The sequence below is a fragment of the Schistocerca piceifrons genome, chromosome 1, assembly GCF_021461385.2.
Source record: "Schistocerca piceifrons isolate TAMUIC-IGC-003096 chromosome 1, iqSchPice1.1, whole genome shotgun sequence".
Classification (NCBI taxonomy): Eukaryota; Metazoa; Arthropoda; class Insecta; order Orthoptera; family Acrididae; genus Schistocerca; species Schistocerca piceifrons.
Window position 1 is genome coordinate 1,153,989,667 of NC_060138.1, and position 23,185 is coordinate 1,154,012,851.

Genomic DNA, 23,185 nt, shown 5'->3' on the forward strand with positions numbered 1-23,185 from the left:
AAAAGCGTTACTGAAGAAGAGATGTTTGTGAACATCAAATATAGATTTAAGTGTCAGGAAGTCTTTTATGAAAGCAGTTGAATGGAGTATGGCCATGTATGGAAGTGAAACATGGACAATGAACAATTTACACAAGAAGAGAATAGAAGATTTTGAAATGTGGTACGACAGAAGAATGCTGAAGATTAGATGGGTAGATCATATTACTAATGAGGAAGTACTGTACAAAACTGGGGAGAAAAGAAATTTGTGGCACAACATGAGTAGGAGATAGGACACATTCTGAGACGTTAAGGGATCACCAATTTAGTACTGGAGGGAAATGTTGGGGGGTGGGGCGGGGGGGGAGGGGGGGGAGGATAAAAATCGTACCGGGAGACCAAGAGATTAATACATAAGTGGACTCAGAAGGATGTAGGTTGCAGTAGTTAATCAGAGATTAAGAGGCTTGCACAGGACAGAGTAGCATGGAGAGCTCCATCAAACCAGTCTTCGGACTAAAGACAACAACAATAACAGCAACAATATGGGATTGGCCGGATTGAAGAAAACCTTGGTCAGATGACACATTTTCTCTTCTTCTATCTTTCTGTTAAAATGGAAGACAAATATCATTGTTTGTTAACTCAAAAATATAATGAAATTAATAGGAAATTTGACTATTCTTACCTTATTTCTTCAGCTTTTTTACCCTGTCTTTCTGAAATGGCTGATGTAGCACCTTATACAATCTTGAGGCTTTTTGTGGGCCAAGCCCAGGGCAAAGTGTCAAAGAATCTTGTGATGCTTTTATTATCTTCCCTAATGATCCAAAAGTTGATAATAAGGTTGCAGCATCTGTCCGGTTAACTGATCTGACAGATGTGAGAGCATTTGAAATCTAAAAAGATATAGTAAAAAAATAAAATCTTTGTTACATTGTCTTACATTTCAAATATTTTCAACAGTCACATGTGGCAATGACAAATTAATTAGAAAATTTGCATAATTCCAGTGTGGTTGGCATGAGAATGGGCTTAGCCTGAAACCAATCACCGACTAAATAAACATCCCACTCGAAGTATGAATTAAAAAGGTTTATTCAGTACACGATGCATTTCTGACTCTGAGGGTCCATATTCAGGTGTAATTCGTCTTAATACACGATTTATTTGTTCTCTTGAATAAGATGAAATGCATATTCCTGTTACAAAAAGGTTTGATGTTAGGTTACGAGCTTTGTAAGTCTGATGCGGAAAATATATGCGAAATAGTGGAACAGATGAATAGTGTAAACTTACCAACTTTTTTAAATTCATACCTCAAGTGTATTGAGTACAGTGACATTTTAAGCTGCAAAATATGGATAAAATTAAATAAAATAAACATCCATTTTAATTGGAATTCTGGCTGTCTCTTTTTACATCACAATTAAAACATAATATAATGAATAAAGAACGCAGCACTTTCAACAGAGTTGATGCAGCCAAAAGTTTGCAGTTTACCACTAATTTACCTGTTCCTCAGAAACTGACAGAAAAGTTTTGCATGCTTACTATGGTAGTAGAGTAGATTCAAAGAAAGAAATGGGTAACATATTCCTGTACATAACAGAGCCATGAGGGTGAAACCTGTCTGTATAATCTGCACCACCCATTTTCCTCTTCTATTCTCCACAATTACCCTTCTTTTCTTATTATTCCTTCCTCATTTGCTCATTCCTTCCCACTAACCTTCTCACTCTCTTTCCACCACTCTTGTACACATTTGACTCTGTTCTGCTCCTAACATTACCCAGGTGTTATCCCACGTCTTCCCACCTTATGCCCCACCTAATACAAATCTCCTGTCACCTGAGTCACATGAGTGTGAATAATTTAGGCCCATTACCTGTCACATTTAAACCTAGCACATTCTATTGCAGGTCTGTCACTGCAATTAGAACTAGAGCCAACTGTGTAAGCAGCTGTGTCATACAGCAACTTCAATGGAACCATGGTAAAACTTTTTGTGTGGACACAACCAGTAATCAACAGTCCACTTGTAGGAATGACAACTGTCAAACTGTGGCTAAGTGAAAGTTTGACCATTGACATGCAGAATATGCAATTCAGAACAACCTGGTCAACTTAATAATGGTCACACAACTGTCATCTCTCTCTCTCTCTCTCTCTCTCTTCTCTCTCTCTCTCTCTCTCTCTCTCTCTCTCTCTCTCATCATCATCATCATCAGTCTGCCCCTCCAATATTCTAAAAACAACCCTATTGAATTGCACAGATAAGCAATCTCTCTCCAATACATTCAGTCATGTTATCAACCTGCTCCAATCCCTTTCTTAAATCTACACAAAAACCCACTTTTAACTTATCTTCCACCCCCCCCCCCCCCCATACTCTATCTTCATACTTCTCTCTGCCCCTTACTTTGACACTAGAGCAATGGAAGAGGTCAAAAGGCCCCTTTTGATATTTTTCCACCGAACTTCATAACTATCCTTATTTCTCTTACTTCTGACAACAGTGTACTGCTATTTGCTAAATTTCATGATTTCTTGGAAATTCCATGTAGTATACCTAGAACAGTGGAGGGTTCAATTGACCCCTGACACAACTCATTTTCTGAATATTGGTGATTTGATAATTACAAAGGTACTCACATTGCATTTTCTTTGTGAGGCATATCTGAAACGGTAGCACATCTACAGTAATCACTGGAATCGTATGGGTGTACCAAGTGAAACTTGTGCCGATAACTGAATTCGGGTTTTCTCGGTAGGAAGGAAGCAGCATATAATCTTGAATAAAGAGTCACCAACAGATGTAGAAGTAACTCCTGGTGTGCCCCACTGAACTGTGATGGGGCACTTGCCTTTCATGTTGTAATTAATGACCTCCCAAACAATATTAATTAGTAAGCTCAGACTTTCTGCAGATGATGCAGTTATCTATAATGAAGTACTGTCTGAAAGAAGTTGCACAAGTACTCAGTCGAGTCTTGATAAGATTTCAAGGAGGTACAAAAATTGGCAAATTACTTTAAACGTTCAGAAACGTAAATTGTAAACTTCATAAAATGAAAAAAGTGTAGTTTCTGATACCTACAGTGTCAATGAATCACAACAGGAATCAGTCAACTCAAACAAATACACAGATGTAACAATTTGCATTGATATGGAATGGAATGATCAAATAAACACATTTATAGGTAGATCAGGTGCCAGATTTTGGTTCGCTGGTAGAGTACAAGGGAAATGCAATCAATATACAAAGATGATTGCTTACAAAACATTCATGTGGACCATCCTACAGTGCCACTCAACTGAGTGCAATGCATACCAAATAGGACTAGCAGGAGAACTGATCGTATACAGAGAAAAGCAGCACAAGTAGCCACAGGTTTACAGAATGGTATTTGTTGTGGGCTGACTGTCACATAGTATTTTTTAGTAACTTCATGTTCACTACTGACTGTTCATTTGTTACAATATCCATTATTGCAGTTTTGATCTTTTGGTCATTTTCAAGCGGCTACTGGTGCTGAAACCGGTTCTCGTCAGATCACCGAAGTTAATCACTGTTGGGCTGGGCTAGCACTTGGATGGGTGACCACCCAGTCTGCTGAGTGCTGTTGGCAAGTGGGGTGCACTCAGCCCTTAAAGGGCAAACTGAGGAGCTACTTGAATGCGAAGTAGTGGCTCTGGTCTCGTAAACTGACACGGCCAGGAGAGTGGTGTGCTGACCACCTGCCCCTCCATATCTGCATCCAGTGACACCTGTGGGCTGAGGATGACATGGCACCCAGTCAGTACCATTGGGCCTTCCAAGGCCTATTCGGATGGAGTTTAGTTTAGTTTAGTTTAGTATTGGTGCTGAAAACACAGCAGCAGTCAGCATTAATAAAAAGAACAAAAATGAAGTAAGCTTATATGGTTTGTGTCAGCCTTTGCCCAATGCACCATTGTTATGTGACAGATAAGATAAAAACCTAGGAAATTGAATTAACTGCACATATCAGAAATGAACACCATATACTGTAGAGTAGGGTGCTCATTACAAATATGTACAGTAAGCACAAATTTAGTTTCATGTGTTCTTATCCTGTCGGTCACATAAGGATAGTTTACGCGACAAAAGCTGATACGAGGCATAGAGGCTCTCATCATTTTTATGCTTTTTAGTGATGTTGACTAGTGATATGTTTTCAGCACCTGTTAGCCAATAGGTCAAAATTGCAATAGTAGATACTGCAATAAATGTACAGTCAATGGTGAATATTAAGTCATTTTTTAAAAAGGGCACAGTTTTGTTTGAACTTTGAGAGTTCCATGGACATGCTGAAGAAAATGAATTGACTGATGCTTGAAGATAGACACAAACTATCTTGAGAAAGCCTACTTACAAAGTTTCAAGAACCAGCTTCAAATGATGAATTGAGGAATATACTACAAAGCCTCTTATGTACTGTTCTCATAGGAGTTCATGAGAACAGTGTAATGCATCATTCTTTCCAGCTGCCGTTGAGGAATGGAACGGGAAGAAGCCCTAATAATTGGTAAAATGGGGAACGTTCTCTGCCATGCGCTTCACACTGGTTTGTAGAAGTAGAATCACTGTCTCGAATGGTGCAATGGTGTGCACACTGGACACTGTCACATGATGTTTCAATCATGTTTTGTGTGTTACTGTTGCCATTCTCCTCCTCACCAGTTAGTTAGTATTTTTTCCTGGCAAAAGACATTTAAATTATATGGTTTCAGCACATTCTTACTGATGAAGAGATTTTATGTATTCTACAGAATCCATAATGTGATTTATCAGATTCAGATGGTGATTTTCCGTCAGACACAACTGGCAGTGAAAATAATGAGACTGAGGAGTTACAATCACTACACGACTCCCCATTTCAGTTCTCTCCACAACAGTGTCAAGAGACAACTGACTCAACCAAAGATGGCAGACAGAGATGGGACAGAATGAAAGGTCTCAAACATGCCGTCACATGAAAGAAGTCAGCACTGGACATACTGCAGGAGGGCTCACTATATGTGCCTGCCACCAAGTGGGTAGCTCATCATCAATGCATTCTGACTTGTTTTTGACTGATGCATCAAATCACCACAGCAATTAAATACTTGGAATGGAATAAAAAGCATCCACTGAACATTGTCACTGGAGTAATTTGAGACAATGATTGCTATCACATTCACCAGATGTGCTTTTTGCACTAAAAGTGTTTCCTCAAATGATCTTGGTTCTTGTGGGCCTAATTTTATAAGAGATAAGGTGATGAATGTACACAATGTATTACGCTGCCAACAGACTTCTACAAAATCCCAAACAAACCGATTCACAAAATCATCAGTGGCTCATGTTAACAGCCAAAACAATGATGTTAACACATCAGTTTCAACAATGATACTGAAATACCAAGTGAAGTGACAGTAATGAATCAAGACGAAGTTGTCAACCATCCAACAGAGTTCTTGAATTCACTCGTTTTGCCAGGAATGCCACCTCATGTTTTAAGGTTAAAAACTGGCATGCCTATAATTCTTCTCTAAAACATAAATCCAGTGTGACTTTGCAATGGTTCCAGGCCTTCTGCGAAGAAGATGATGAACAATATTATTGAGCTACAATTTAAAATGGAAAATTGTCAGGAAAGATGTACTGTTGTCGTGTACCCCAATGATTCTGACAGATGCCATCCGAATTCAAATGTTGGCAGTTTCCAGTGGGGCATGCATTTGCAGTGACCGTCAAGGAAGCACAGGGATAATTGCTACAAGTGTATCAACTAAATTTGCCAAATTTATGCTTCTCATATGGACAGATACATAGGCTGCTCACACATCAGAATATCCTCTGATTTATTCCTGTATGCAACAGACAGGAAAACAATAAATATTTTGTAACGGAAAGCACTTCAATAAACAGAATTTAAACACAAAGCCTTTTATTCTCTGAGTGGCACTGCAACACCTGTCAAGGTACTTGCTAGTGACTGATAAACCAGAATGGGAAATAACAAAAAGCAGGGCAATAGCAAGAAAGTCAATCAAACAAAGAAACAACTGTAGGACCAGGAAAGACATGTCTATTTGGAAAGTGCAAAGGTAACAAGACATCTGTGAGAAATGAAAAAAAAAAAAAAATAAAAATAAAAAATAAAAATAGGCTGTCTGCAGAAAATCTGTATTAAAAATATCAATAATCTGTTTAAAGTGTGGTTTCAATGTTTAGAACAAAACACAATGCTTTTGTAACCAAAAGTGTTATCTAAACGTGTTACAGCTTTAGGTTAAGAATCTGAAATGTGTGGATGCCATGAAAATATAGGTCTTACTTTAATCTTGTTGTGAATTTTAATGCAAATCTTATTGGGATCAAATGGCATCTTCCCACTATTCTAAAGGTATTGATTTTTTCACTGTTCTAGTGTTAATTATCTTTAAAAAACAACAGATTGTTTTATATTAGACCATACATATTAGTAAATCCTCACATATATGTGATATTACCAGTTTCGAATGTTCCATGATAATTAATAAAATATTTATTTAATAGTCTGTATAACAATATGTATTACATTACCTGCTGGTATGGGTCACGGTCCTGTTTCTCCATTATCATGTCGGGTGGCTTATGTTCAAACATTTTATAAGTTTCAATTATGCGTCCAGCTTCTTCTGGACTCCAAGCAAGCATTAATGTTAAATCTGCAAGGATGCACATGCGCGTTAAGTACTTAAGGGAATGGTGTGGATCCAAGGTGTCCACCTGAAGAAACACAAGAAAATTATTTATGCATAAGAAAATGGGTAACAAGTCAAAAACAATAAGCTATTACTTCCAAATAACCATATGAAGCATAGAAAGGGAAAGGTGTCTGTGCTCATGTACAACCTTATGTGTCAAAAATAGGTTTCACTAATTAAATGACTGAAATAGAACATCTATTTTAATTCACACTGCCACAGTTAGGTATAGATCTTCTTAGCATATGAGTGACATTAACTGTGGAATTGGCCCTTACAAACTATGGTTTCTTACCATAGCCATTATGTCATTTGTGTACAGAGTCATTGACAGACATCAAACTGAGAAGCAACTACTAAACACTGTTCAGAAATATGAGTATTTTGTTGGAGGCTGAAGTATAATTTATTTTCTTGTTAAGAAAAGGGAAAAAAGACACAAATGATTAAAGCAACTCTGTAATACAGGCTGATCATCTTATCTCACTTTCCACAGATATTGCAAATTAAAGTCTGTCAGGAAATATGCTGCAAGTTATCGATAATTTACAAAAATAGCTTAAGGATGGTGCTATCAAATCAATACAACATCCTCTATTACAAATGGCATCACACTCAGAAGAGAAGTAGTCACTAATCCACCTATTCAGCATATTCTATATGTTAGAAATGTCCAGATGTTCACGTAAATACTGTCGAGAATGGATAAAAACTAATTATGCCCATAAATTAATACCAAGGAAAGCAAAATATGCAGGACAACTGTTGGATGGCCCAGAATCACTGAAAGATCACATAAAGAGTAGCTGGAATACTTTGTGATAAGATTAAGGGTAATAGATAAGTAGTATATCCAACACACTCACACAAAATTGAATTAGAAGTACCTATTGTATAAGAGGGAGAAAACTACTGCCACTACAGTGACATAAATGGTTCACTGTATAACAAGATTGGGATGTCATTAGGTCTCCTACCAGTTAATGGCACAATGGTCGAGAACAGACTGAGCTAGATGCAGAAAATCAGCGCATTTTATCCTGGTTGCCCAACATATGAGATAAACTGTTTTAGAGGCCATCGAGGCACTGGGCATTCTCATACTGCATGGCTTCAGTCAGTCATCAGGGTTAAATGGGATGCTAGATGCCATTATGAAGGTATCCCTACTTCAAAGTTTATCATTACAGAAAACCTGACAGGATTTGAAACAATAAAATGTGACCAAGATTTGGTACGTGGGACACCCACAACTGAGAGGTATGATAATTAATTCAGATAGATCTGCTTCAGCTGTATTAATTATTTATTCAAACAAAGACCTGTGACAGGATTTTAAAACGCTATCTTCAGAAGTACGATGATATTGTATTTTGTAACAGAGAACATTTCTTCAGGCCAGTGAGTGTAAGAACTCCAATCGCTGCACATTGGCAGGAACTGCCCGCAGCTACGCAGCCGTACCGTAGGAATGCCAACCATGGTGTTCCTACTGTGCGGCTGCCCTACGGTGAACAGTTTCTGCCAACATGGAGTGATTGGAGCTCTTACACTGACTGGCCCGACTGCATGTTGTGTGTTACCAAATACAATAATTTCTTACAACTGACAATAGGATTTTATAATATCCCAAATCCGGTCATGGTTTTAAAAAATAATTGGTGCAATGGAAGCAGATGTCTCTAAATTAATCATCAAATAAAATGGGAATTAAAAAGAAAAAAAAGATAAGAACACAGTGTTCTATGAGGGCACCAGAGAGAAGACCCAGACTGAAGTGGGAAAGAGGAAAGTAACAAAAACAATAAAGAGGATCCAAAATATATCCAGTTTCATGCTTTCTCCGAACAACTAATCATATGCACAAATATATAATTTTCAATGACAAATTTTCAGAAAATTAAAAAATGACTGTCATACTTCAATATTAAATACTTCAGTTTCTGTAGTATGGTCTATTCTCTCTCTCTCTCTCTCTCTCTCTCTCTCTCTCTCTCCACACACACACACACACACACACACACACACACACACACAGGCATGTATGTAAACAAATAATTGAAAAATACAAATGCTGTACCTGCACAAGTAGCACTCTCAATTCATACTGGCTACCCAAGAGCTTGAGTCGTTCATGAATATAATCTGGATTCAAGGTGTGGTATCGTAAACTAAGAAACAGTGCACAGGTTGTTCTGCCCATGACATAGTCAGGAATAATTTCCGAAAACTCCCATGGAACATTATAAATACTCTTCAGCAGTGGGTTTCCTTTCTGTAAAGAATAATAATTTCAATATTGTCTTTTTCTTGGGAAAAAGGCACAGTTCAGTCAAGAGTACTAGTCACAGGTTCAAATACAAATATGAACAAACAGAGCAAAAGATGCAAACCTAAGATGAAAACATCTTTAAAAAAACGTTAGCTATTCATTTATTGTGTGTTTCATTTTGGTCCTGGAGTAAATTTTCCAGATGTACTGAAAGGAGCACAAGGGGCATAGCAGCATTTTTATGGTCCTGGAGTCACCGCTGGTTGTTTATAGAGTGTGCAGTGACAGTGTAGAGAGATGCTGAAGAAACAGTGCAAAATATTTTTCATTACAACTTATCTTGTGCAAACTGTGTACGAACAATAGAACATTGTACAGTAGGGACCAACCAAATGAGTTGTTAAGGTGCTGACCTCATTTTCGGATGGATGGAAATTTTGTCTCTGTCCATCCATCCTGATTTAAGTTTTCCTAAATCATTCAGGCAACTGCTGGGATGGTTCCTTCATCAAGGCCACAGCCAACCACCTGCCCTGTTCTCACAATGCATACTTACATATTTTGTGTGTATGTACATTTTTGAGCTATTTATTTTCATTCAACTGTGATGACAAATCCAATATGATTATAAGATGATCCCTGGGTAAATAAATGAAATTAAATTACAGCACTCATATAGTTTCATTACGTCGGAGGAAGGCAATGGCAAACCACCTCTGTTAGGACCTTGCCTATTACAGCAGTGCAGGTCTCCCCGCATCGCCCCTATGCCTCTGAGTATGGGACCTCCTCCTCCTCATCATCATCATCAGTTTCATTACTGGTTTTGACTCCTTAACAAGTCATCATCAGATGATACTAGACAAGCAGGCTAGATGATGCTTGTCTCCAGATGCAATCCACAAGTGCCCAAATTAACACATTCTGGCTGTTTAGTATACACTTGCTACTGCCAGTTTACAATGTGCTATTAGTGGATCATGCCTGTAGATAGGCATCGTCTATCCCACTTCCAGTATCGTCTGAAGTATCTATGTTTCAAAACCAGTAATGAAACTATTTGTGTGACTTGAGGCTGAGAAATATGAAAAGTACAATAAAAGAACTTTGTCAGAAGACCATCATTGCGTTCCCTTAGGCAGCATGCTTGGTTTGTGTATGTTATTTTATTAAGGTGAAAAACTATTAATGAATTACCAATTAAAAAATCAATAATTACTGTAATAGTTCCAAACAAAAATAAAATTCCATTGAGGAACTGTTAAATTATGAGAACACAGAATGGCTGGCCATTAACTACCTTCAGCAAATAAAATATGAAGTACTATAATACATCTGGTTACAAAACACCATGTGCTGTGGCAAGCGTGTGGGCAGCTGTGCAGGGCCAGAAATAAAGATAAGTCAAGAAGTAATTAATAAATATAAAATCAGGTGACAGATTCGGGTCCTTTTAATGAGGAACAAATCTCTGCTGTACCATAATTTGCTTATGAATTTTATTCCAAAGTATCTAAAGATTCAACCGTGAATTAAAGCATCTAAATAATTATAGAAAGGGAAAAAAAACCTTATAATAATAATAACAATTCCCTACCCACAGAGGAACTAAAATCTGTAAACAGATTTCAGTTGCCACCACTTGGAGATGAATTAATAATTTGTTCAACAAGGCAGTGGTTGTCAAAAAGATTCAAGTTTAAATGGAATGTCTCCTTGGTCCTGAGGGGCACATGAATACAGAAAAGCCCACTGTTCCAGTGGCTCAGGTTAGGAAACCTCTGGGGTGAAAAGAAGTGGCCACTTCTACAGCCCAGCAGGTGACAGATAGCCACTTGACCAACCACCAAGTTGGCACCAGAACTGTCCCCCCCCCCCCCCCCCCTCAGGTGTAGGCACACTAGTGCAAGGTGCCAAGCAGCTAACAAAAGCCCCGAGCATCGTTGCTCCAGAACATTCTGTAACAGCTCCTTGGAAGGACCGCCACCTTCCCTCAACTGCTTTTTGTCTATACATCCACTCCACCATGCTGCGGTAAAGTTTAACAGTCCGTTACTAAGGGTACAGTTAAGTAGTAACACTCAGACTTGATCGCCATTTCGGTAGTCTGGCAATTATGAGTATTCTGCGATACTGTGGGAAAGCAGCAGTGCAGTTATGCTGTAAGGTTCACCACAGTACGCTGCCCTCCTTCTAGTTGCCTAAATCTAGTTCTTATGGTTCAGTATCCTCTCTCCGAAATGTTTCAGTTAAAGTTGTGTAGTTACAGGTCAATGCTCTTTCTATATGTCGTTCTGTGAATATTTTATGTCAGTGGAGGCTGCTGTCAGTTAAGAGTACCTTGTTCTTGTACTGATTTCAGGATATCTCTGTTTTATTTTCTAATCTTGTGTTTTTTAGTGTTGTGATTCATATCGCCTTTCCCCAGTATCCATAAAAACAAGTAACTCCCTGCAAGTAGGATCATAGGCCAGCCTGATACTGGGTAGGATATTAATACGAGATCCTGATGATCTACGACTATTTATCTTGCCAGCAAATTCGGAGAAAGCTCTTTTCATTTATGCTGCCTGCAATATGAGAACTGTGGCAGTCAGTTTAAGCATGGTCGTGCAGTATGACCATTACTATTTCTTAATATTTATATTTTATGGTCATCATTAGACCACTCTAATCAGTTATGCACAGGTTTGTGCAAGGAGTTACCATTATTCAATAATACAATTAAAACTACAATGGTCGTATTAAGGATTATTATACTTTATTATTGTATAAAGTGGTTTTTGTTCTTCTGTCTGCCCAATATCTCCTCATTCTTTCTTTGTTTGGGATTACCTTTCCCGTAGTCCTTTTATTGATCTTCCTTTGCAGTCTGGTTTGTGTGTCTACCCAAATTTCAGTTTTGTTTCATAAGTCATCTGCTGCAATTTGGCATTATATCTTTCTTAACTTCTATAATCTGTTTAATGTTGCTCTTATTGTTCCACAAATCTATTATTCTCTTACTAACTCTGTTTCCCGATGTTCTGATAAGGTCTCCAAGGAATGAGATTTTTTTAAAGATGGTATGTTATTTTTGGCTGTGTCAATGTTTTATGTTGCAGCAATTGACAGACTTTTTTTGATGAAGTGATTTTGATAATGTAATTCGCTTTGTTCATGTTTTTATTCTATCTTGGCATGTTAGTTTCTCATTTAGGTTTATGTTATGATTACACCTAGATTTTTAACTTTATCAATGACTTTTTCTTTTGTAATTTTGTTTGCAATTGGGGACTAATTAACATAATTTCTGTTCTTTTTTTTCTCCAAACAATATTCTAATACTGATTATCTGAGCTGTTTCTTGTTGTGATTTAACTTATATGGTTTCTTGAACATTGTAGACTGGGAAAGCAAGATCATCAACAAATCCCAAGCAGTTTTAAACTTATATAATTTTCAGATCTTCCAATTCTGATGTTCTCTGGGTTACTGTCATTAGAAACACTTAAAATTAGAAAACAAAATTATTTCTAGTTTTCAGAAGTTGTATGCTTCTTCATAAGGAAACAAACTGTTAGCGGTTGAGGACATTTGAACAGGAGGGGGAGGTTAGCCACAACCCCCTACAGAAGGGACACATAAATCCCAAAAGCTAAGAATAGTTTTTTTGCGTTTTTAAATGTATACTGGAACCACATCAAGGAGGTAAAGTACCGGCCAGCCATTCTGTCTCTTTGTAATCTAATAGTTTTAAACAATGTGTTTTCTGATGCCCAGATGAGATACAAATGAATTTTTCCATGCAATGTTTTGACAACTGCCTTAATCATCTTCATCAGGTGTTGCCACCAGTGGTCTTATGCGTGACAAACTGAGAAACCTGGCCTTTCCTGGGTATTTCTTTATAGCTGTGCCCGAGACTTTGTACATGTGAAATTTATTTTTTACTTATAAAGCTTCTTTGTATACAATGTTTGAAGTAGTATGATTTGCGATAGGAATGAAGATCTTGTTCACTTTACTAATGCAGGAGACAACCACGAAGAACTGGCCGTGTGAAAAGCAACTGACCGTAAGCTCCATGCCCACAACAGGCAGTGTCTTGAATTGTTCTTCGTTTATGGTCATTGCATGACAAGTTCACTGGGGACTGTTCACATTTAAAGAGAAATGGTAAACTGTTAGGAATAGATGGTATTTTGGGTATAAAAACTCACTTGCATGTGCCACTTCCCATCAAAATTTCTGCTTCTATGATTTTGTGTTGGAGAGCAGTAAATTTAACCCTTTGTACTCTGTAATGCAAACACAGGGTGTTTCCATGCGCTCTTATTTAAACTGCTGTAGCTCGGAAGGGAGGAAGGGGGGGGGGGGGGGAGGGGGCAGCGCATCACAGAGAATTGTGCGAGTATCTTTGTGGAAACAATGATGCCACTGACCATCAGTTATGGTCTACATTAAAACAAAAAAGTACACTTTCATTCAAATATATTTAATTACTCATTACAACACAAAACTTTTAATTGTGTGATATTTTTTTGCAATCTTCAGTGTGGATTGTTTCCATTGTCGTTTTAATATGATTGTTTACAAATGGATGTTCATACGTCTCACATGCTCCATTCTCGAATACGACTTTACTAACGATCGGTGCTGCATAGTAATGTCATCTAGGGACATCGACATTAACTCAGTGTTGAACTGCAGCAGTTGTATTGAGCGAAAGGTTGTAATTATTACATTCAAGTTAGTATATGTGAAATAGGTAGTTCTTCACGCATAGTCCTTTATGAGGGAGAGATTATAGAGCTTTTAGAGGAGTGTCTAAGACAAAATGCGAATGACAATAATTTTGATGACAAATTACTCTCTACATTTCTACCAGCATTGGTTATTTTTCTGTCCAAATAGCAAAACTCATCTACCACCTTTAGCATATCATTTTCTAATTTCATTCCCTCAGCACTGCCCGATTTACATCAAGGACACTCCAGTAGTTTCCTATTTTATTGATGATCACCTTATACATTCTCTTCAACTGATCTTCTAAGCCATCCCTGACAGAATTCCAAGCTCACAGCCATACCTTAAAGTTTTTACTTCTACTCCATGAGTTTCAATTCCATTTCCAAATTTCTCATTGGTTTTCTTCACAGCCTGCTACATGTACAGACTGAATAACACTGGGGACAGGCTACAGCCCTGTCTCATTGCCTTCTCAACTACTGCTTCCATTTCATGTGCTGTTTGATTTTAGTACAAGTTGAAGGTAAACTTGCTCCCTGGATTTCTTCTCTTCTAACTCCAGAATTTCAGGCTGTACTCCAGTCAACAGTTTTCCCCCCATAAATCTACAAATGTGGGTTTACATGTCTGCAAACTATATTCTAAGTAATAGGGCCAGTATTGCTATCCATGCTCCAACATTTCTGTGGAGTCCCAACTTTTTTCCTCCCTGGTCAGCTTCTAACTCCTGTAAATAACTCATGTTTGTTTGTGCTTTGCAGCCATGACTTATTAGCTAATGGTTCAATAATACTCATTCCTGCCGTTTTTTAATTGGAATTATTACATTGTTCTTGAAGGCTGGTTGCACATATCTTGGATACCAGGTGGAATAGTTTTGGTTGTCCCTATCTCAATAATTCTGAGGGAATGCCCTCTACTCCAGGGGCCTTGCTTAGACTTTGGTCTTTCAGTGCTCTGTCAAATTCTTCTAGCATTGCTATATATCTCATCGTATCCTTATCTACTTCTCTTCCTTTTCCATACTACTTGTCTTCACGTATCCTTCCATTATTTAGGTCCTTCTATATATTCCTTCCAGCTTTCAGGCTTCACTTCTTTGCTTAGTATTACCTGAGCTGAGCTCTTTATGTTGAAACTACTGCTTCTTGTTTCTCCAAAAATCTCTTTAACTTTCCTATACATGGCAACCATCTTTCCTATAGCCGCACATGCTTCTACAGCTTTGAATTGTTCCTCTAACTACACCTGCTTTGCCATTTTGTACTTTTCAGCAATTTCATTTTTAGTCCACTTTCCCATTTGCTTGCACAATTTTCATATTTTCTCCTTTCATCAGTTAAAGTTCATACATTACATATTATTTAGGTATTTCTATTAGGCATGGCATTTGTCTAGTCCTCTGCTACACTATTTCATCCCTCCAAGCTACTTATGCATCTTCTATTATGTTTATTTTGCTTACTTCAGTCAGCAGTTGCCTAATGCTCCATCAGAAGCTCTCAACAACCTGTAACACTTATGTTAAACGGTTACCCTAATGTCATGCAATAATGTTTCAGACTTCCAATCTGGGAAGGAGATAAATGTGGTGTTTTGATGACCAGGAGCTTCCACCACGGCAGTTTGCTGACACGGCACAGCGACACCTGCCTGCTAACAACATCCTTGCTAGTTTTTCTCTGACGGTATCCGATTCATATAAGAGATAAGAAAAATCCAGGCCCCTGATTGGACAAACACTTTCAGACCAGGAACGCCATTGTCACTGCTTGAGGAGTCTTGCGTCAGTCACAGCTTGCACAAACTGTTGCACAATGTCTTAATTATCATTAATTACAGTCAATATGATATTCAAAAGGCAACAGAAAAAGGTTAAAAGAGTGTTGACAATAGTAATTATTAAATCGAATGTGAATGCATTGCACTGTTGGGCACCATTGGGTACATGTGCTGTATGACATCAGTGATTAAAAAAAATGTCTTCATACTGTGCTGTGCTAGGAAGTGCAGACAGCTGTTGAAGCTGGCATTCCTAAAATTTACTTGAAGTGTTCATTATTGACGTCAAGTTCCTCACTGTCCCACAATTTTCACTTAACAGTACTCCGACATCTCAACAAGTCAACGACCTGGTGCTATCAACTGCTGTTATCTGTGGAAAATGGCAGGTAGGAGACTTCTGTAGATACTCTTGGCGAGGTATAAGGGATCTGCCCCTGGTGGCGTTATTTGGTTCAGGTTCATAGGGATGTGAACTGGCAGTAGATGGCTAGCACAAGTTCGGTAGTTAACAGTTACCAGCTCCGAGCATAGCAGCAATAACAGGAAGAGACAATCCGGTGAATTCGTGGATTGCGAACCATTATTACCTCAGTTATAGCCAGCTGAAAACTTTTGGACGTGTGGGTCATGTACAGAGGGAAGGAACACATTGTAAGCTTCACTGATCAACCAGACCTGCAGGTGTACCACCACTCTGTTGAAGCTGTGTGTTGGCTCCACATTGTGTTTCCTGGATTGTTGTGTGGATGTGTTTATGATTATTGATTCCACTTGTGTCTCTAGGCAGGAAACTAGTGTGTGCACTCCTATAAAACTGATTTGTTTCTTTATTTAATGCTCCAATCTGAGTGCTATTTGCAAAATATGATCTCACCTCTCTAGATGGCTGCTGTAACACATTTCATTTGTGGCAGCACACAATTATATATCAAGTGGGTTAATTTCATGTGCCATGCCTTGCTTGTACTATTACTAGAGTACACAGTTTCATCTGTTATCTTATTGGATGTTTATACTATCAAGTTTGATTGCATTTGTTCATTATTTGTGGTTAAGGTAGGGCATCTTAGTCTTCGTTATTAAGTCTTTCTCAGTGAGGACTTTATTTTGCATTTGTTCTACTATCTTATATGTTGTTTTAATGTTATTTAAAAGTTTATGTTTATCTACTGTAAGTCAGGGGTTCGTTAGGCAACTGAACGCATTGGAGTTTAGTGCTCTGCTCCACATGACAGTTACTTGTTTGTTTATTTTGGCTGACTTTAAGTTTCCTCGATTTGACTCCATTAACTCATTGAAAAATTAGTTACTTGTTTTTCTTGTTGCTGTAATTCTGACCGTTGTGTGGCGGCATTCGGTCTACAGTAGAGGCCTGGCTGAATTCCTGTACTGAACTATTTATTTCTCTGTTAATTAGGCTGTCATCTGTGTTTCTTCTGGTGGGATTTGGTTGAAATCTGCCCGGATGGAGCCAAGTCAGCATTCCACTGAATGGCCACTTAATCATCCTGAGCCCACTATGCATTGCCAAGACAGGTTTGCATAGCATGTCAAGATACTTATTTGTGTCTTAATCATTGTGTGCCTACTGTAGCTCTCCTTTTACTTCTTTTTTATTTCTAACTCAGGTAATTTGCTGGAGTGTTAACTAGCTAAATTGGCAACTGAGTAGTAACTAGATTTACTTACTTAAATGGTTTATACAAGTGTGGCTGGGCTAACTGCATATTATTAATCTTATTCCTTGTATGCGCTATCGGTTTTTGAACTGGCTAAAAACTAGGAGGTTTCAGATCTATTAGTTTCATGAAGGTTCTCACTAACTATTTGTACCATTCAGGACACAATTGTTTTGTTGAAGAGTTAACCGGCTAATTTGCATTTGTTGGTATCACCAAAATGTGAAGTTGATGATAGATGAAGCCTATCTTAGAGCTGGCTACAAAGACCTCTTGGAAGTTCTGGTACATAATACTGATGGTTACAACTGTATGATCATGGGAAAATGTCAAGACTGTCCTAGCAAACAAGCTTTAATTGACATGTCTGAAGAACTGGAAGAAGGTGATTTGATGCCTGACAATACAGAATGCAAACAATGGGTGACAAAAGACAGAATGGAAATGGTTGTTGTTGTGGTCTTCAGTCCTGACACTGGTTTGATGCAGCTCTCCATGTTACCCTATCCTGTGCAAGCTTCTTTAACTCCCTGTACTTACTGCAACCTACATCCTTCTGAGTCTGCTTAGTGTATTCATCTCTTCATCTCTTGGTCTCCCTATAAGATTTTTACCCTCCACGCTGACCTCCAATGCTAAATTTGTGATCCCTTGATGCCTCAGAACATGTCCTACCAACCGGTCCCTTCTTCTTGTCAAGTTGTGCCACAAACTCCTCTTCCAGCCAATTCTATTCAATACCTCCTCAATTAGTTATGTGATCTACCCATCTAATCTTCAGCAATCTTCTGTAGCACCACATTTTGAAAGCTTCCATTCTCTTCTTGTCCAGACTATTTATCGTCCATGTTTCACTTCCATACATGACTACACTCCATACATATACTTTCAGAAACGACTTCCTGGCACTTAAATCTATGCTCGATGTTAACAAATTTCTCTTCTTCAAAAACGCTTTCCTTGCCATTGCCAGTCTACATTTTATATCCTCTCTACTTCGACCATCATCAGTTATTTTGCTCCCCAAATAGCAAAACTCCTTTACTACTTTAAGTGTCTCATTTCCTAATCTAATTCCCTCAGCATCACCCGACTTAATTCGACTACATTCCATTATCCTCGTTTTGCTCTTGTTGATGTTCATCTTATATCTTCCTTACAAGACACTGTCCATTCCATTCAACTGCTCTACCAGATCTAGTGCTGCCTCTGACAGAATTACAATGTCATCGGCGAACCACAGTTTTTATTTCTTCTCCATGGATTTTAATACCTACTCCAAAGATTTCTTTTGTTTCCTTTACTGCTTGCTCAATATACGGATTGAATAACATCGGGGAGAGGCTACAACCCTGTCTCACTCCCTTCCCAACTGCTGGTTCCCTTTCATGCCACTCGACTCTTATAACTGCCATCTGGTCTCTGTACAAATTGTAAATAGCCTTTCGCTCCCTGTATTTTACCCCTGCCACCTTTAGAATCTGATAGAGAGTATTCCAGTCAACATTGTCAAAAGATTTTTCTAAGTCTACAAATGCTAGAAATGTAGGTTTGCCTTTCCTTAATCTATTTTCTCAGATAAGTCATAGGGTCAGTATTGCCACACGTGTTCCAACATTTCTACGGAATCCAAACTGACCTTCCCCGAGGTCAGGTTCTACCAGTTTTTCCATTCGTCTCTAAAGAATTCACATTAGTATTTTGCAGCTGTGACTTATTAAACTGACACTTCGGTAATTTTCACATCTGTCAACACCTGCTTTCTTTGGGATTGGAATTATTATATTCTTCTTCAAGTCTGAGGGTATTTCGCCTATCTCATATATCTTGCTCACCAGATGGTAGAGTTTTGTCAGGACTGGCTCTCCCAAGGCCGTCAGTAGTTCCAAGGGAATGTTGTCTACTCCCGGGGCCTTATTTCCACTCAGGTCTTTCAGTGCTCTGTCAAACTCTTCACGCAGTATCATATCTCCCATTTCATCTTCATCTACATCCTCTTCCATTTCCATAATATTGTCCTGAAGTACATCGCCCTTGTATAGACCCTCTATATACTCCTTCCACCTTTCTGCTTTCCCTTCTTTGTTTAGAACTGGGTTTCCATCTGAGCTCTTGATATTCATACAAGTGGCCCTCTTTTCTCCAAAGGTCTCTTTAATTTTCCTGTAGGCAGTATCTATCTTACCCCCAGTGAGGTAAGCCTCTACATCCTTACATGTGTCCTCTAACCATCCCTGCTTAGCCATTTTGCACTTCCTGTTGAGCTGATTTTTGAGACGTTTTGTATTCCTTTTTGCCTGCTTCACTTACTGCGTTTTTATATTTTCTCCTTTCATCAATTAAATTCAATATTTCTTCTGTTGCCCAAGGATTTCTACAAGCCCTCGTCTTTTTACCTACTTGATCCTCTGCTGCCTTCACTACTTCATCCCTCAGAGCTACCCATTCTTCTTCTACTGTATTTTTCTCCCCCGTTCCTGTCAATTGTTCCCTTATGCTCTCGCTGAAACTCTGTACAACCTCTGATTTAGTCAGTTTATCCAGGTCCCATCTCCTTAAATTCCCACCTTTTTGCAGTTTCTTCAGTTTTAATCTACAGTTCATAACCAATAGATTGTGGTCAGAGTCCACATCTGCCCCTGGAAATGTCTTACAATTTAAAGCGTGGTTCCTAAATCTCTGCCTTGCCATTACATAATCTATCTGATACCTTCTAGTATCTCCTGGATTCTTCCATGTATACAACCTTCTTTTATGATTCTTGAACCAAGTGTTAGTTATGATTAAGTTATGCTCTGTGCAAAATTCTACCAGGCGGCTTCCTCCTTCATTACTCACTCCCAATCCATATTCACCCACTATGTTCCCTTCTCTCCCTTTTCCTACTCTTGAATTGCAGTCACCCATGACTATTAAATTTTCGTCTCCCTTCACTACCTGAATAATTTCTTTTATCTCATCATACGTTTCATCAATTTCATCATCATCTGCAGAGCTAGTTGGCATATAAACTTGTACTACTGTAGTAGGCATGGGCTTCATGTCTATCTTGGCCACAATAATGCGTCCACTATGCTGTTTGTTGTGCCAATGTTCTGAGGCATCAAGGGATCACAAATTTAGTATTGGAGGTCAGCGTGGAGGGTAAAAATCGTAGAGGGAGACCAAGAGATGAATACACTAAGCAGATTCAGAAGGATGTAGGTTGCAGTAAGTACTGGGAGATGAAGAAGCTTGCACAGGATAGGGTAGCATGGAGAGCTGCATCAAACCAGTCTCAGGACTGAAGACCACAACAACAACAACAACAACAACATGCTGTTTGTAGTAGCTTACCCGTACTCCTATTTTTTATTCATTATTAAACCTACTCCTGCATTACCCCTATTTGATTTTGTATTTATAACCCTGTATTCACCTGACCAAAAGTCTTGTTCCACCTGCCACCGAACTTCACTAATTCCCACTATATCTAACTTTAACCTATCCATTTCCCCTTTTTAAATTTTCTAACCTACCTGCCCGATTAAGGGATCGGGCATTCCACACTCCGATCCGTAGAATGCCAGTTTTCTTTCTCCTGATAACGACGTCCTCCTGAGTAGTCCCCGCCAAGAGATCCGAATGGGGGACTATTTTACCTCCGGAATATTTTACCCAAGAGGATGCCATCATCATTTAACCATACAATAAAGCTGCATGCCCTCGGGAAAAATTACGGCTGTAGTTTCCACTTGCTTTCAGCTGTTCGCAATACCAGCACAGCAAGGCCGTTTTGGTTAGTGTTACAAGGCCAGATCAGTCAATCATCCAGACTGTTGCCCCTGCAACTACTGAAAAGGCTGCTGCCCCTCTTCAGAAACCACACATTTGTCTGACCTCTCAACAGATACCCCTCCATTGTGGTTGCACCTACGGTATGGTCATCTGTATCGCTGAGGCATGCAAGCCTTCCCACCAACGGCAAGGTCCATGGTTCATGAGGGGGATGGAAATGGTGACAATTATAAAGCCATGAGATGATTTTTTGAAGCGTTGGTAGCTAACAATGAAAATGCATCATTTTATTGCTAAAGCTCAAGGTAAATTTATGATAGACAAAAAGGAAACATTGGCAGTTAATGATTGCTTAATTCTTGCTGACTTTTTGGAAAACTAATCCTTTGTTGTTCAAGACTAAGTACAAAAGCACCAATGAGTAAACAAAAAGGCTACAATTCATCTATTTGTGTTCTATTATAAAAATCAAGATAAACTACAGAGCACAGTTGGTATGCCATAACTGACCACCTTGAACACAACATTACAGAAGTGCACACTTTTAACTGTAATTAATGGACTACATAAGACAGCACCACCAATTCACAAACAAACTAATCTACTTCTCTGATGGTGCTATAACAATAATAATTATTTAATAGTAATAATAATAATAAATAATATCTCCTTTCACAGAGATGATTTTGGATTTGATGTGGAATGGCATTTTTTCGCATCATGCCCTGGGAAGATGGGAAGAACACACATGATAGTGTCAACTTGCTATAGTACATGATCAGATCAACATATAGTGATAGTGAACTTCAATAATGCGGAAAACTTGTACCACTAACACTCCAAAATAAAGACAAAGTGGGCTTGTATTTCTGATGAACTGCATTGGACTTCCAGAGTTGACAATACTGATTGTGAAAACCAAGATGCACATGTTACATTTTACCACCCACCAGGACCAAGGACCTCGTTCAAAAAAGTTGAGAAGAATGAAGTTCAGCTGCCAGTTAAAAGTGTACTGACGAGATGTCTTCCCTGGAATTTACAGCACTGTCTAGGTGAACTTTTAACCTAACACCCAAACTTAATGAAGAAATTTCTCAGATGTTTTATGAATGACATAACAAAAACAAAGAAGATGAGAACATAGAGCAATTAGTAGGATAATTTTCAATAAAAAATAACAAGTAATCATAGATATGTTTAGATTATAAAATTGATACTTTTATTGTATTAGCCTACATACTGCATATTCAAAAAACATATTTTTGACTCATATTTGCAATTTTTTCATAGCTCCCAACTGAATCTCAAAGTTGACATTTGTACCGAGTTTTGATATCATACAGTCTATTATGCATATAACTTCCAGATTTTTATCTGGTCCCCTGACAAAAATATTGCAGGCAAAAAAAAAAAAAGAAATAATTCAAAAAATCTGGTCTTTAAAATAGGGTATTTTTTATGTGTAAACTTCTCACCATGGATAGTCTATAAAATGTAACTATACTGTATAGCATAACAGCGCAAAAAATGTTTAGGCTGAGAAATTACTCCTGTGGAAAACTACTGTTAAAAAAAATGAGGGTTTTTTTATTTAATTTTTTTAATAGCTTTGAGCTATTAAAAACCTACTAAGGAATACATTCAACTAGGCTATACTGGTTTTAATTTGTAGTCCAGTGTGTGCTGAACCAAACACTTTTTATTTGAAAGACCTAGGGCAACCCATTACTGAATAACACAAAAAACTGCAGATGCCTGCAGCAAAAAATTGCTTGCCGTCTGAAACAAAAATGGCTGCCATTTTAAATGATAAACAACAAAACTGTTTAAAAACGTTTTTGAGTCCACTAAACATTAGGGAATGCATGCAGCAAATACCAAATTTTTCTGAGATGGTCAAGCTAACAATAATTTTTTGCCTGGACCACTTGGTACAGAATGACCCTATTACCAAACTGTCAGTCTGATAAGTCATGATTTGATATGAATTATTTACAAATGAATGAAAAAACTGATGGAAACCAATATGGGAGTTTTCGGGTTCCAGTGAAATGTAGGGAGCCATGACGCAATACTGACAATATGTCTTATCTTAGAAGACAGGTTGAGGAAAGGCGAACCTACAATTATGGCATTTGTAGATTTAGAGAAAGTTTTCGACCATGTTGATTGGATTACCCTCTTTGAAATTTTAAAGGTAG

The 23,185-nt window shown here is 38.2% G+C and overlaps 1 protein-coding gene across 4 annotated transcripts in view; it reads right to left on the bottom strand.

Annotated features, from left to right (window-relative positions):
• Positions 1-23,185, bottom strand: part of LOC124781101 (DNA excision repair protein ERCC-1) — a 125,052-nt gene that overhangs the window by 92,175 nt on the left and 9,692 nt on the right. For all 4 annotated transcript variants that reach the window (XM_047253830.1, XM_047253833.1, XM_047253831.1 and 1 more), the window contains exons 3-5: positions 8,818-9,012; positions 6,574-6,759; positions 670-880 (exon numbers count right to left, since the gene is read on the bottom strand). In XM_047253830.1, coding sequence (XP_047109786.1) covers positions 671-880; positions 6,574-6,759; positions 8,818-9,012 — 591 coding nt within the window. In that variant the 3' untranslated portion in view covers position 670. The remainder of the gene's footprint in view (positions 1-669; positions 881-6,573; positions 6,760-8,817; positions 9,013-23,185) is intronic.